This window comes from Carettochelys insculpta, chromosome 8 (genome assembly GCF_033958435.1).
Source record: "Carettochelys insculpta isolate YL-2023 chromosome 8, ASM3395843v1, whole genome shotgun sequence".
Classification (NCBI taxonomy): Eukaryota; Metazoa; Chordata; order Testudines; family Carettochelyidae; genus Carettochelys; species Carettochelys insculpta.
This window is the reverse complement of record NC_134144.1, coordinates 9,670,882-9,686,206: the sequence shown is the minus strand read 5'-3', so window position 1 is coordinate 9,686,206 and position 15,325 is coordinate 9,670,882. Positions and strand designations below refer to the sequence as shown.

General features: G+C 45.7%; 1 protein-coding gene across 5 annotated transcripts in view; it reads right to left on the bottom strand.

The window, feature by feature from the left end:
* PLEKHM3 (pleckstrin homology domain containing M3) overlaps positions 1-15,325 on the bottom strand; it is a 123,642-nt gene that overhangs the window by 35,690 nt on the left and 72,627 nt on the right. For 4 of the 5 annotated variants that reach the window (XR_012646476.1, XM_075001896.1, XM_075001895.1 and 1 more), the window contains exon 7: positions 7,708-7,865. Coding sequence is in view for 4 of the 5 variants with exons in the window: in XM_075001896.1 (XP_074857997.1) it covers positions 7,708-7,865 (158 nt within the window). In the remaining variant the exon portion in view is untranslated. Of the gene's footprint in view, positions 1-777; positions 2,263-7,707; positions 7,866-15,325 lie in introns of those variants that run through there. The other variant, XM_075001897.1, reaches the window with a different exon arrangement.

The following is a 15,325-nucleotide window of genomic DNA, read 5'->3' as shown; positions in this document are numbered from 1 at the left end:
CCATTCCAGGAAGGGCTTTGCCAAGCCTGACCCTGACCTCTAAGATTCCACCATCTCCCTCAGTAACCCACCCCAGTGCTTCACCACCCTCCTAGTGAAATAGATTTTCCTAATATCCAACCTAGACCTCCCCACTGCCACTTGAGTCCATTGCTCCTTGTTCTGTCCTCTGCCACCATGGAGAACAGCCTCTTTCTGTCCCCTTGGGAGTGCCCCTTCAGGTTGAAGTTGAAGGCTTCCATCAACTCCCCTCAAGCGTCTCTACCGCAGGTTTGCTGAGGGTACAATGCATCCCATCATCCAGATCATTAATGAAGAAATGGAACAAATCTGTCTCCAGGACCGACTACTGGGGAACTCCAGCCATTGGAGGGAGGTCCCGGATGATGGGCAAAAGGCAAATGTAGTGCCTGTCTTTCAAAAAAGGGAAGAAGGAGAATCCGGGGAACTACAGACTGGTCAGCCTCATCTCAGTCCCTGGAAAAATCCTGGAGCAAGTCCTGCCGGAGTACATTCTGGAACACCTGGAGGAGAGGAAGGTGACCAGGAGTTTTCAAAGATAATGGCCGATGCATTAGGGATGGACCCATGGACTTTTGGATGCCCAGATTTTCTAAATAGTCCTTAACCTGGGCTTTCACAACAACTAAGTACATGGGGCCCTATTTCGAAAATATGACAAGTTGTCCATATTCTCTGGCTTTCACTCCAGGTCTCTGTGTAAATTTCACCTACAGAGTTCTAGACCAGAGAGGATCTGATTCTGCAGTCCTTAATTCACATTTGAAGAACAACGAGAAGTCTTGTGGCACCTTATAGACCAACAGATATTTTGGAGCATAAGCTTTTGTGGGCAAAGACCTGCTTCATCACACTTGGAGTCCCATTAATTTTAAGGGATCTCAATAAAGGATGGCAAGATCTGACAATACAAAAATTAGCTGACAGAATTGCATCCAAGAACAGCTTTGCCATTCATTTCAAATCTCTGCCACAGGCTTCTTGTGTCACCTTGATCAAGTCTATTCATCTCCCCATGTCATCTCTAAAATGGGGAATAATAATATTTCTTTTCACACTCCAGTGTCCCCTGTAAGCTGTGTGCTTGTGTGGCCGCTCAGGAGAAATTCCAGTGCTGCCCCGCTGACCGGCAGAGAGCCCACAGCTGGGCTTTTTGTTTCTTCCAGTAGTGCACATTCGCGCATGTCTCAGGATGCAAACTTTTTATTCTGCACATGGATGGAAAAGACCGGAGGGAACCTTGGCCATGAGTACTGCTGCTTGTGGGAGTAGTTCTAGTGAGTTAGAATGGTGAAGCACCCACCTGTCTGATATCAGAGGGGTAGCCGTGTTAGTCTGGATCTGTAGAGCAACGAAGGGTCCTGTGGCACCTTATAGACTAACAGAAAAGTTTAGAGCATGAGCTTTCGTGAGTTAACTCACTTCTTCAGATGCTGGTCCTGGAAATCTGCAAGGCCAGGTATAAATAGGCCAGAGCAAGGCTGGGGATAACGAGGTTAGCTCAGTCAGGCAGGCTGAGTTGCATTGTCATCAGTGGATCTGGAGGTGTGAACTCCAAGAGAGGGGAAGCTGCTTTTGTATTTAGCCAGCCATTCACAGTCTTTGTTTAATCCTGAGCTGAGGGTATTGGATTTGCAGATGAATTGTAGCTCAGCAATTTCTCTTTGGAGTCTGTTCTTGAAATTTCTTTGCTGCAGGATAGCTACTTTTAAATCTGCTACTGTGTGTCCTGGGAGATTGAAGTGCTCTCCTACGGGTTTTTGTATATTGCCATTTCTGATGTCTGATTTGTGTGCATTTATTCTTTTACGTAGGGACTGTCCAGTTTGTCCGATGTATATGGCAGAGGGGCATTGCTGGCACATGATGGCATAAATTACATTGGTAGATGTGCAGCTGAATGAGCCCTGTCTGAGTGCTTGCAGAACGGGGTCCGACATCTATGCTATGCCAGACACTTCTAGCCAATAGAATTTTGGTTGTCAAGGCGAGCCGGGTAAAAGAGAAAGGACAAAGTCAGAGCCTAGACTCTCAAATCAACCTTTTAAATGAATGTGTCTCCAAAACACAAGGTTTGTTAGAAAAGTCCCTGTATTATCCTTGGCCACAGATGAAGAACTTCGGAACAGAGCAGGACAAGAGCCACTTGATGTTGAAATCACCAGAAGGAAGTAGGGGTGGCTAGGCCACACTATTAGACAACCTTCATCCAGCACAGTCTGTCAAGCTCTCACAGGGCATCTACAAGGAAAATGCAAATGAGGAAGACCTCTGACAACATGGAAATCTACTGAGATTGAAGGACAACAACTGGGGAACTCCTGGGGTCAGCTAGAAGTTTCGTCCTGAGAGAGTGAGGTGGAGGGGACGTGTAGATGACCTACGCTCCACCTCAAGTACAAGAGTTTAAGTCATTATGTAGGCCCAAGTGACTGTTCAACCTTTTCCTCATTACATATTCCTACTGCACAGTTAGTGTTCGACTCTTCAAAGCCACCCAACCCCAAGCTTGGTCCAGAATACTTTGACCAGATATAACAGATTCACGGGAGGCCAGATCGATAACAGGACACAACTCCCACGTAGGTACCTAAAGAAAGGTCATTTTAAATCTTATTCATTGAGTTCACTCTAAATATAAGAGACAACACCGTATCTAAGCAAAAAGAGACAAAAACAATGCAAAGCATAACCTTACTCATGGTGAGCAGTGACTTACATGGGGGGGCCTCCTAACAAAAAAAAGGTGCAACTCAATTTAAGGGCGACAGATTGTGACATAAATTAACCATTTCATCTTCCTAGGTAATGCATGAGATTTATAGCCCTGACATTTTAAAAAGTTGTTCTGCGTCATAATGAAAACAGGCATAGCAATTATTATTAATTTTATTATTAATAATAATGTACTAATTATTAATTTTATACCTATATGTTTTCTCATTTCTGATTTCTTTTACTTTATTTTAGAATTAAGATAAATAAACTTTCTACCACATAGCTGAATAACCGACACCACAATGTATAATGACCAGATACTGACAAATCAGAGGATGACTTTGAAAACCCAGCCAGGCTAGTTGAAAAATTAACAACCTAACAGGTCATCAGTTTTGTTTGGGGAGTTTTTTGCACTAAACTTAAGCTTACAACAAACTTTAATGCCAAGCAATGGAAAAGAAGTCAGACCCTCAGCTGGCAAAAATGGTCTTAGCTTAGTTGGTCTGAAGAAGTGGGTCTGTCCCATGAAAGCTCACCTAATAAACTATTTTGCTAGTCTTTAAAGTGCTACTTGGCTGCTTTTTGGTCTTAGCTTCAGTGAAGTCAATGGTGCTAGGATCTTGTCTGGTCATTCAGTACATTTTTAAGCTCCAAGAGAAGCAGAGTCTATGAAGTTTAGAAAGCTGATCACAGAAATGATAACTGTAGAGGAGGGGAGCCAGAACAGGAAAATCAAACCTAAATTGAAAGAGGCTTCCAATATGATCGGCCAGTGAGTATGTTGCTGCTCCAGGACAATGACCTCATTACATTGCAGGATGGCTGCCTCCCAAGAGAAGCCGCAGAAAGGAAATACCTTAAAGCGCTTAGGACTTTGTAAGTCCCCACCTCCAGCACGGCTAAGCAAACTGAATTGTTCTGTATTGTTGAACCGGATGTCAGAACACTGCCAAGCACAGCCCACAGACCTGCTAATTAAGTGAACTGATTGTGTTTGTTTTGGAACCATTTGCCAACAAAGGAATGTGTCACGCTGATTAGCCAGAGGAGGGTAGGTAACATATGTGTATTCAAACCCAGATGAGTGCATAAGCCAGGTATTCACTCTGTTTGCTCAAGGACTGACAAAAATGAACAGTGAGCAAACAGCCAGGATTGAAGAGAAACACCAGTTCTTTAAGAGGGGGTTCCTTGTGCTAGTTCCCCCCGCCACCACACCTCTGTCTAAACAAGGACCCATCTATAAATTCCAGCTCAAAACAAAGGAGGATATGTTGGAATGAGGCTTTTCTGTGCCTCAGCTGACCAGAGTTAACGCAAACACTGATAGCCCTGGACAACTGCAGTCCGGCTGGTCCGAATGAGCTAGATAGGCGTTCTCAAGCTTTTTCATTTCAGAGCCCCTCCCTGACATGCTATAAAAACTGCATGGGCCACCCTGTACTGCAACAGCTCTTTTTTGTCATATAATTGTGTAAGCGCTGGAACGAGGGGTGCGTCTACGCAGTTATTGGGGAACAACGGCTGCTATTCCGAAACAACTTTGCGAGTGGCTACGTGATGCAACTGCTATCGCGAAACTATTTCAAAATAGCGCCTGGTGGACTTTGAGTTCTGGAAACTCCATTCTAAGAGGAATAGCGCCTATTCCGAAAGCGGTACTTCAGAATAGGGGCTGTATAGACAGGAGTAGGGGCTCTTTTGAAATAGGGGGCCTCCAACCCCCACCTGGAGCAGCCCATCAGTTTGGACATGCTATTTCGATATGCACTTTGTGTGTAGTTGAGTGACTTTCAAATAAGCTATTCTGGAAAATCTCTTCTGGAATAGCTTATTTCAAAATGACACTGCCGGGTAGACATAGCCTAAGACCCTGGACTGGAGCGGTTTCCGTGGTATGTAGAGTTTACAATTTGGCTCAATGGGTCTTGGCACCTCCACTATACACGTTGTTCCAGTGCCTCAGAGAATAGAGTCACCTACTTCAAAACAGAGCATCCACACTGATTGGATACTGAATCACAATTAAGGTCACACTCTGGGTAGGGCAGGAGGCCCCCTATTTCGAAATAGGCCATATTCCCTATTTACACAGACCTTATGCCGAAATATCTAGTTCAGTACGGCGGCATCTACACTTGCATTCCTCTTCCGAAAGAGGCACGCAAATGAGGGAAACTGAATATGTAAATGAGGTGCATATTTACATATCCACCATCTCATTTGCATAATATTCTTTCAGAAGAGGTTTTTTTTTTACGGGAATAAGGGTGCTTTCAAAGCTGGGGTTTACTTTTGAAAGAGCTGTGTCTACACTGCTTTTCTTCTTTCAAAATAATAATATGCAAATGAGGTGCCAGATATGTAAATCTGCACTCCATTTACATTTTCGATTTCCCTCATTTGCATGCCTCTTTCGAAAGAGGAAGGCAAGTGTAGACATAGCCAAGAGATGCTATTCCTTGTAGAATAAGACAGAGAATATCTTATTGCCTCTATTTGTGCTCACATCTTGAATACTGCCTACAGATGTGGTTGCCTCATCTCAAAAAAGATATCTTGGCATGGGAAAAAGGTTCAGAAAAGGGCAACAAAAATGATTAGGGGTTTGGAACGGAGGCCGTATGAGGAGAGATAGAGAAAGACTTCATCTTATGAAAAAGGAGACTAAGGGGGATATGACAGAGGTTTAGTGGGCACGGGGGTGGGGGGTGAGCTGGAGCCGTGCATGGGTAGTAAGTGGGGCTGGGGGGATTGAACCGGGACCATGGGGAGCAGGATTTCGAGTTGTGCTTAACTTGCATTAATGCAAGTTAAGCCCAACTCGGAATCGTGCATTTGGAGGGTTTATTTTATTGTAACTATTTCTATCTATCTGTGCAGTTCCTTGCACTATGCCTATCACCATGCTGAGTAGCTAGGTCAGCAAACCTTTCCACATGTGTCAGACAGTGGCACCTGTAAGTTCTTCTGCTACCTGCTGTCCCCCCTCGCCTGGTGGGGCACGGAGTGAAACAGACAAGCTCACTCGTCAGTATAACTTGCCTCTATACTTGCAGTTGGAATAGAGCGGGGAAATTAAATTGAGATGACCTGGTTTGTTTCTCTTTGCCGCTCTGCTCCAAGACTGGATGAGGCATCAGAAAGCAGAGGGACAAAAAAAAAAAAGAACCTAGTGAGGAGAGGCAGCGCAGAGGCAGAGACAGGGATAAGAGCAGAGGTTAGCAACTGAAGGAGGAATGAAGCAAAAGAAATGAGCAGCAAGAAAGGTAGAGCAATATGAGACACCCTGCACTGTCTGGGACACAATTAAAACTTTTCCTGAAGAAAGCTTCCTTTGGCTGACAAGACTTCAGTAATCTGTTGCATTTGTTGCCTTGTGCCACTAGAACACAAATAACCACTGGCCTCTGATTCACACACAGACAGAGAGAGGAGCTGTTTCACTCGCCTTTCACTGGTCTTGAGAAATTCGACATGTTTCAGGAAGGCTTTAAATGCTACCAGCCTGCATGGTGGCGACTATACACGCCGAGGCTTTTGTTACCAGTCAAGAGTTCAAAAGGCAAAATCATGGACATTCCCACACTTCAATTAAGCTTCACAACCTGACTAGTTCACTTCTTACTTTTCTGTTCCCATCAGGATTTTGTGGTTATCTTTAATTATCTAGTTCAGCCTTGACGGTCTCCTTACGCTGTTTCATGTAAAGCTTTCCTTTCCCACTTCTACCTTTCAGATACATTTTTCTTGCACACCATTTCTAAAACAAAGCAGCACACCTTGTTTAATTCATATCCGGGGCTTTGCCTCCACATTTCTTGAAACGTGAATTCAGAGAATGTGCAAATACTCCTTTGAAAGACTTGTCAGCCTGAAAACCCCAACAGGCTGGCAATGGCCACTCCTGACGCTGAGTTTTGTCAACTCAGGAGAATCTGATCCTCACCATAGAATTTTTAAGAGGTTGGTCCCCATTACCTCCAGAGTAGAGTCCTCTAATAATTTTTTTTTTTTTTTTTGCTTTAGCTGTATTAATGTGATCTGAGAATAAAGTGAGATGACGGTATAATTGAAAAGAACTGATTGTTTTGCTGGAGGTGTCACTTTTTTTTGTCGGATGAGAAATTTAAGCCCCTTACTTCTTGCAATTGTTCTTAACTCAAGAAATTTTTTGCAAAAGTGGGATCATCGCTCCAGAGTCCTGGTCAAATCCCACTTTGGGTCACTATGTTGAGTTCTGTTAGATTTTCCATGTGATTTCAACTGGATACGCTATCCTTCCTCACTGCCTGTTCCCAGGCTGCTGTTTAGCATGCCGTACGTACATTATTTAAACATGTTGTATCCTCATCTAGTGGCAGCTACATTTAGTGGTGGGTGGGTGAAATGGCTTCTGTCTCTGTGTATGTGTGCAGGTGAATGTCAATATAAATCTACAGATACACACACGAACAATGGAGTATCAGTTATATCTTCAATTCATAGTAAAGGAACAGCCATGATTCAGAAGAGGTGATTATTTTCTAATAACTCCTGGGTATGTTCTCCCATAGGTCCAGTGAAATAAGAGGCAGGTAAGACATACAAAGTCAACCACAGCTGACCATGAGATTTGTAGAGCCCTGTGCAAATTCAGACAGGCAAAGTCAAAGTGAGATTTCAAGTACTTTCACTGGAAAGCAGATCTCTCTCTTTCTGAGTGTCAGCAGTGGGATCCATAGATGCTTGAGAGCTGTATGAAATGGGACATGGGCTCTTTTGAACCAGATCAGTGACAAAGTGGCCTTTCTCCAGCTATCTCCAGGCAGGCTCAAGGATGGCCTCTCTGGAACGCAAGCCTAGGGCCGATGTTTTTAAGTGAGAACTAGTGAGGCTGTGACTGCTGAAATGGACTGCCACTGGACCTGGAAGTGAAGAGGACACGACATGCATGTAAAAGAGATGAAAGGAAGCATACTACACCTGCTTGTTGAAATATCCTCGAAGGGGTAAAGGATCTCGCCGTTGTTACAAATCTCACAGATGAAACCCTTCTGGCTACAGAGGCTGCAGCTGTACACATGAGAGGTGGCAAATTTTATTACCTTGCTCAGGAAGGGAGCCAGCTTTCCTTCAATGACCTGGAAGAAGACAACAGTGACATTACCAAAAGGAGCAGAATTCCTTGAAACACTGACAGGCTTGTTTCATTGGTATTAACATAGGGAAGCGATTATTCAGACACAGCTGAAATCATCTGAATGTAACTCTCAGGTAGAGCGGCCTGAAAATCGTAAGTACGGTAAAAGTAGTATTTATGGTCAAAACCATACTGATCTGGCAATGGTGAAAAGTGGAAAATTTGAGTGACTGCTCCCCCATTGATCAGACATAAGGCAATAACATTACTGAATAAAGGATCACTTTACTTACCACTTATGCTCATATACACTCAGATAAGATAGGGGACTGTCTAGACGGTGGGGGAATGCTCATTAGGGGGATGTGACTGCACAGACTAGCCTAGGATGGACTTTGCTGTTGTCCACTAAACATTTCTTAGCTCCCCTTAGTGCACCAGCAGTGGTCACCCAGACCCATTAACGTGCAACACACAGTGCTTTTAGAAACCATACCCCAGAGAGCACATTATCCCACTGTCTAGACGAGCTTAAGAAAAGAGTTCCATTCATACAGATAAGCACCACTGCAGAAAGTGCTGGGCCAGCTCACAAAGCTACCTTCAATTCTCTTCCTTTAGTGCTTATTTTCATTCACATTTTTTAGCCCAAATGCTAATAAGGTTTTAAAACCCTAATTTTATCTTCATTGACTTTTATCACAAAACACAACTCTATACCCAAATCTATTTTTCCATGGATACCATGGAGGCTTCTCTTTCTAACAGGGGTGGTTTTTGATACATCTATAGCCATTCTCATACTGTGTTTTTTTCTACAACTAGACGAATTCTAAAACAAACTATTCAAAGGCATTTTCAGTGTCACTGTCAACGACTAGATCTCAAATAAAAATGACCCACATCAACCCAACATCAGACAATAGTGTAAAGCAATCAGAAGTGATTTCCACTCACACATAGGTGTGAAAAAAACTGTGTAATGTAGATTAAGCCCCTAACAACAACACTCCTTGAAATTTTTGACTCAGTGACAAGGTATCAGTAAGGGAGCTACCCAGATAAAATACTTCTGCAGACTGAATCTCGTTAAAGTGGTGAAATTCTGCGAAGCCTAAGGAATAATATAAGAAGTTGCAATCCTTGTATAGCATTTTTTGTCTCTTCTCTTCCCATGGGGTAAATGAAAGCCTGCTGGATTACTGGTAGAAATGTGTTGTGTGACTTGACTCGGACCTACAGTTAATGGGAATTTAAGACAGGTTGAACCTTTCTAGTCTGTCACACTGTGCTCTGGCAACAGCCATAATCCAGCATGATTGCAATTAGCCGAATAACCACTTATCATGGGTGTGGCCATGTTTCCTGAGGTCCCATAGAGTTTGTTTACAACCACCGGTCTTGGTTTTCAGGCGTCTGCACTAGCCTAGATGATCAACCTTCTGGGGTCTGATTTAGTGCATCTGGAAGGGATGCGCAAAATCGACCTCTCAGGGGTCAAGTCGATTCCTGTACTCCTTATGAGATGTGAGAAACAAGATAGGTTGATGGGAGAAATTCTCCCATCGACCTTCTTCATTAAGGACGGCCATGTAAGCTGAGTGCAGATATGTTGATTCTTGCTACGCAATTGCTGTAGCTAGAATTGTGTATCTGCAGTCAACTTACTTTGCCTAGTGTAGACATAGCATCAGGGTTCTGTGCTGTTATTTAGCTAAATGTCTTCAAAGAGCCCAGTAAGCAGTGGAAGTGTTGGTAATGCTGCTATACAATATTGACCTCCCGTGGTCCAGGAATTCTCTCGTTTGGCACCGGTCAGGACCCGAGAGTGCCGGAATAGATAGGTTCAATGGATAATTGTTCTTCAAAGGATTATGTTCAAGATGCCGCCACCCTCCCAGCTCTCAAGTAAAGGATCATATTTAAACACATGCCTATCTTGCCAGGTTTGGCTCACATGGAAACAAAACACATTTTTGCCCACTGGTTTTAAATTACATGATTTCATACTGTTTGAGTTTCACTTGAAACATCAGGTTGGTACAAGGCCACTGCAGCCAAGATGACGCTCAAAGCAAAACCGGGGAATGCAAATTTCAGTTGCATTCCTCATCTACTTCGACAATCCTAAGGGACCATTCTATCCCATCGTCCCCCTGACACTGCCATCGCTGGGAGAATACAAGCAGGGAAGGAAATTAATGGATGCTGTTGAATGGAAGTGTCCCTCCTGCACTAACGAGAACATCTGCGTGAACAGGAAGCAGCAGTGTTATTGCTAGCACTACAGAGAGGACATCTGCTCACGTTAGAGGGGAGAATGATGTTCCTATCGCATCCTGGCATAGGAAGATACCTTATGCTGGAATATAAACAATTCAGAGAGGTCACTGCACGTAACAGAACACGAAGGCGTGGTTCAAGACACCAACACCGCAAACCTTAGAGCAGATCCCATTATGAAGGGCAACAAGTTAACACTGCAGAGTCAGAAGGAGCACGAGGTCTTTTGCTTTCAAACTCAAGAATAACTGAGGGTCAAAAGTCCAAATCAAGCGGGGTGGGGAGAGGGAGAATGGAAGTTTACCAGTATCCAAGAAGGGTGAGAAACAGCAGCAGTGTTAAATGGTTTGGCAAGAGTTTAAAATATAGCTCCAGGCTGAACCTCTCTAAGTCCAGAACTCTCTCATGCAGCAACATCTGGAATCTGGCATGATTTTAGTTAGCCGGACAATCACTTATCTTGGGTGTGGCCAAGTTTCCTGTGGTCCCCTAGAGTTTGTTTCCAGCCACCAGTCCTGGCTCTCAGTGTTCTGGGCTGTTATTTAGCTGTAATTTACCCCTCAATGTCTCCTAAGAGCCCAATAAGCAGTGGAAGTGTTGGTAATGTGCTGGAAAATATTGACCTCTTGTCATTCGGCAAATTCTCTCATTCGGCACCAGTCAGGTGCGCCCAGTGCCGGACGAGAGAGGTTCAACCAGCAGTTATTTCAGAGTGCCTTAGGTGTTCTTCCGGGGCCCAACATGACTCACCAGAATGGGGCTTCATTTGCAGGGGCGGGGGTGCTGAGCATGCTCAGAAAGTCAGGCCTCTTTTAAGTTGGGCATTGAGCAGCTGAGATGCCCCAAACCACCAGCCTTGGTCCGAAAGCCACAACTAGAATCAAGAGACTAAGATCACTGGCTAAAGGGGGCGGCGGTTACTATGTATATCGGAAAGTCCCTTACTTTATTACTAAAACCCAAAGAAATCAGGTCTGCATCTGGAGCCCAACCCCCGGAGAGGAGAACGCCAGGCCTGAGTGCCGCTTTTCTCTTTTAAAGAGCACTTCCCTGTAATTCAGACAAACCCTCCCCCGTCACCTCCTAGCCTGTGGAAATGCTTCAGTTTCCATGCCTGGCAGAGCCATAACCCTCCAGGAGTATCGGCAAGCCCACAGAGGAAAGGCTTGTCCCATGTGGGCGCACGACATGCACGCAGACAACAGCAGCAAAGGCGGGAACTTGAAGGCATTTTTCAACCAGGAAGGTGCGGATAATATTGCTGTCCCTGACGGCTCATGCTGTAAATCATGCACCAGGAAAGCCACGCCCGCCTTTCACTTAACCCTTGTGCTACCGTTACAGGCGCACTTGCCTACCAGCAGCCTTTTGAATAGGAAGAGAACTGGTAGGGACCCTTCACAATGCTGCGAGGGCCTGACCCAGCATGCAGAGCTGAGGTCACGCAATCCCTTGGTCATATGGGCAAGATACAAGAGTTGCTTTATACACGACTCTACTCCCTTCTATCAGCTAGAGCAGCATGCAAAAGACCGAACAGGCTGGCGTGCTCTCGTACCACACGTGTATGACAACTTTGAAGAGCAGCGACGCGTACACCTCATTGATGCTCACGAGAGGAAGAAAGCAACAGCAGCAGGTGCACCAACAGAGCCAGGACAATTCCCTGGCCCCCACGGTGAACGGCCGTGCCGTTCCGAGCTTGGACCCCTCAGTCACATGCGAGTCCACGACCGACGAGCCTGTGCAAGCTCAAGACGTCATCGTCGGACACGACGGACTACCTAAGGTACTCCCTTCTACGCGCACTTTCAGAGGCTGAGATATTCGCCATGGCCTGGTCTACAAGAGAGAGTTAGGTCCACCCAAGGTAGACTACGTCGGCTCACTCTGAAAGTGTCCATACATCAACATTCCTCCTGTCGCTACAAGACGCCCGCTGTGCCAACCGGCTCTGCACGTAGGTGTCGTTACGGTGACACAGTGGTTCTGTAGATACTGTGTTACTTACACTGCCTGCTGGCAGGGGTGACTGATGAACGGGGACAGGAAGTGTGACCCTCCCCGCTGCCCTGCCCCTTCCCTCTCCCCCAGATGATGCCGACCAGTGGACTGGAGAGGCCGAGAAGCAGTGGCAGCAGATGTCCCCCTTTCCCAGCCCCCCCACCCTCACTGACAGAGGCGAGGGAAGCGCAGCGAGGCGGCCCCTAGCTCACCGTGCTCCCGTCGGGGAGCGCAGGAATGGCCCCAGCCCTCCTGGAGACACACAGCTGGAGGACTGGAGTGAGCTAGGGCCAGTTGTTCCGCTTTCCCTGCTGCTGCGTGTGGGGGGAGGGCGGGAGCAGCGGATCCTGATTTGGGTGCTGGCTCCTCCCAGTCCTTCCTAGCCCCTTGCCCCTCCCACCCGCAGCATTTGGGGGCATTTACCCCTACCTCCATGCATTGCCTGTGCCTGTTGACCCTCAGCTCTATGCCAGGCTCAGAGCTGTAGCCTCCCTGACCCCACGGTTGACAGCTGACTGGGAGCAGGATGGGGGAGTTCAGGAGAGTGTAGGGAAAGGCTGACAAGGGGGGATAATCAGCCCCCCAACACCCTCTGAGAAACATCTGTGGAAGTGCTCCTGGTGAGGCCGGGCACCGCCATCAGGGTGGACATGGAGAACAGTAGCAATTTCTATGGTGGCTGTACATTGAGTTCACCTGGGCACACAATTCTGTAGTGTAGGCAAGGCCCAAAGTACAGGAGCACACAAGCTATGCAACACCGAGGCCCTTTTCCAGACGTGCAAGGGCCCCTACCTCACCTGTGGATCGCACCTGTACAGGTTTTTCAAAAAACTAATGCACATGGCCATCAAACGCCAGTTGGCACTTGTCCCTTCTGAGGTAGATGACTGTGCATTGCTATTAACCAGCTCTAGGAGACTACCAGATAGGACTTCTCACTGCCTGTTAGGTCCTGGGCAAATCACGTATCATGTCTGGGTGGGGTATATGAACCTGACCCGAACAAAGGGGGCAAAAAAAAAAGGAGTCCTCACATCACACAGAATACTTGCCATGGGCTCATTTATTCCATCCCAGTAACATGGCCATAGCTGGTAATTTATGGTTTCTATGTTTAGGAAAAAAGTGGAGTGTCTTTGATTTTTAGATGAGACAGAAAATCTTGTGAAGATACATTACGAAACCTTAAAGCCACATGCCACTCACTGGAGCAGGAGAACCGGCTGTTTCAAATCACTGCACTCTGCTTAACAATTACTGCTTGTTTGATTTCCAGTTGCACCCAGCTGAGACCACTGCCCCAAGGAGCTGTGTAACAGTCTCAGTACATAAGGGAAAGAGTTTTAAAATCTCCCAGATTATTTTAACCAAAAGCCAGCCACTGCTGGGGTTTAAGATTTACTTCACCTGGAGTGGGGATCACGGAGAGGAGTGTGAAGGAAAAGTGCCTTTTAAGTCAAGCTCTGCAGTGTGTTGAAATGTGGTGGAGGTATGTTGTAAAATGATTTCCCTTCTGTAGTTTACACTGAGTGTTTGGAATTATCCATGGAGAGAGTCCAGTCATGAACCCTGGGTTCTGGCATGCTGCAATTCATAGAATCCTAAGGCTGGAAGGGACCTCAGGAGGTCATCAAGTCCAGCTCCCTGCTTCAAGCAGGATCAACCCCAACTAAGTCAAAATGACCCTTTCGCCAACCCGAAAATGATTCTGGAAACACTGAGCCAGTCTCTGATAACTACTCCAAAATCAGGGCTATCAAAGTACATTACAGCAAACAACCAGAGGAGTAATGAGATGTCACTGCAGGGCAGGCTAGCACTGGTAGAGTCACACCCTGATTTGCTGTGCACTAGTGTTTTGTGTAAACAAGCTCTAATCAACACAATTTGCACTGCTTCTTGTACCAAACAAATGGCGCAGGTTTCTCACCCCAGAAAGGACAAACAAATTGCCCTGGATCATCCTTAAATTGTCCTTATTCTCCAGATCAGAAGTGGCTCTCTCCCATGAAAGCTCATCACCAAAGCAGTAATATTGTTAGTCTTTAAGGTGCCACAGGACTGCTTGCTTTGTTTTGTGAAGACACAGACGAGCACTGCTACCTCTCTGAAATTGTCAGAGGTGACTCTGAAAACACACCAGCCACCCCTAGCAAAGTCAAGGTATGAAACCAGGCAATTCAAGCACTTCTCTCTCTCTGTTGTGCTGTTCGTGCGTTCGGTAGCAGCCTGGATGTAATCTGTAAGGGGCAACCGAGCTTGTTAAAAGCGGGATACGGAAGATGAAAGAGAGCAAGGGCTATTGCTCAATCTGAAATCCCTTTGGACATCCAATTAACGTGAACGAGAGGGGTAACGTGCACTTGTTCAAAGCTTCGCTGCTCGTCAGTGATGCTGCAGCCCTTGACGGCTGCCCATCTCTTTTATAGGAGAAATTAGTTCGTTTTTTAATTCTTTGTCGTGTCCTTTCAAGACAGGCATATTTAATAACAATTGTCCTACCCAGCTTCGTGGAGTATCCTTCAGCCACAGGCTGTTGTAATTCAGATTCTTATTTTAAATAGAGAAACATACTTCATGATCCCCTTACGGACACTGATGAGGAGTTACTCACCTCCCTGGTCCCGCTGAAGTCAATCAAGGTTCTTGACTAAGTGCTTACCTGGGTGCGTGAAGGTTGCACAATCCACCTCCACTACAAAAGCAGGAACATCATGTTGCAATATATTAAAAATTAACTAGGAGACTAAATGGCTCAGTTGTCAGTTAGCAGAACACTTCATCTCTAGATCACTGGTTTCAGCCTAGCCCGAGTTGCCAATGGCTAAAAGTATGGGTGTTAAGTGCCTGACGAGCTGTTGGCAGCCTCAGTTTTAGTTCCTCATGAACAGAGATTCTAGTCAGAACAAACAATTCACTTCTAATCCTTCCACCAGCAACCTCAACAGAGAGAACAAGGAGCCACTGGAAATTACCCCCTCCAATTTGGATCATTTATTCAAAAGAAGTACAGGTTGAACCCTTCTACTTCGGCAGTCTCTTGACTGGCAACATCCGCAATCCAGAATGATTTTAGTTAGTTAGATGACCACATGTTATGGGTCTGGCCACACTTCCTGTGGTCCCATAAACTTTGCTTCCAGCCCCCAGTCCTGGCTCTCAGTGTTCTGG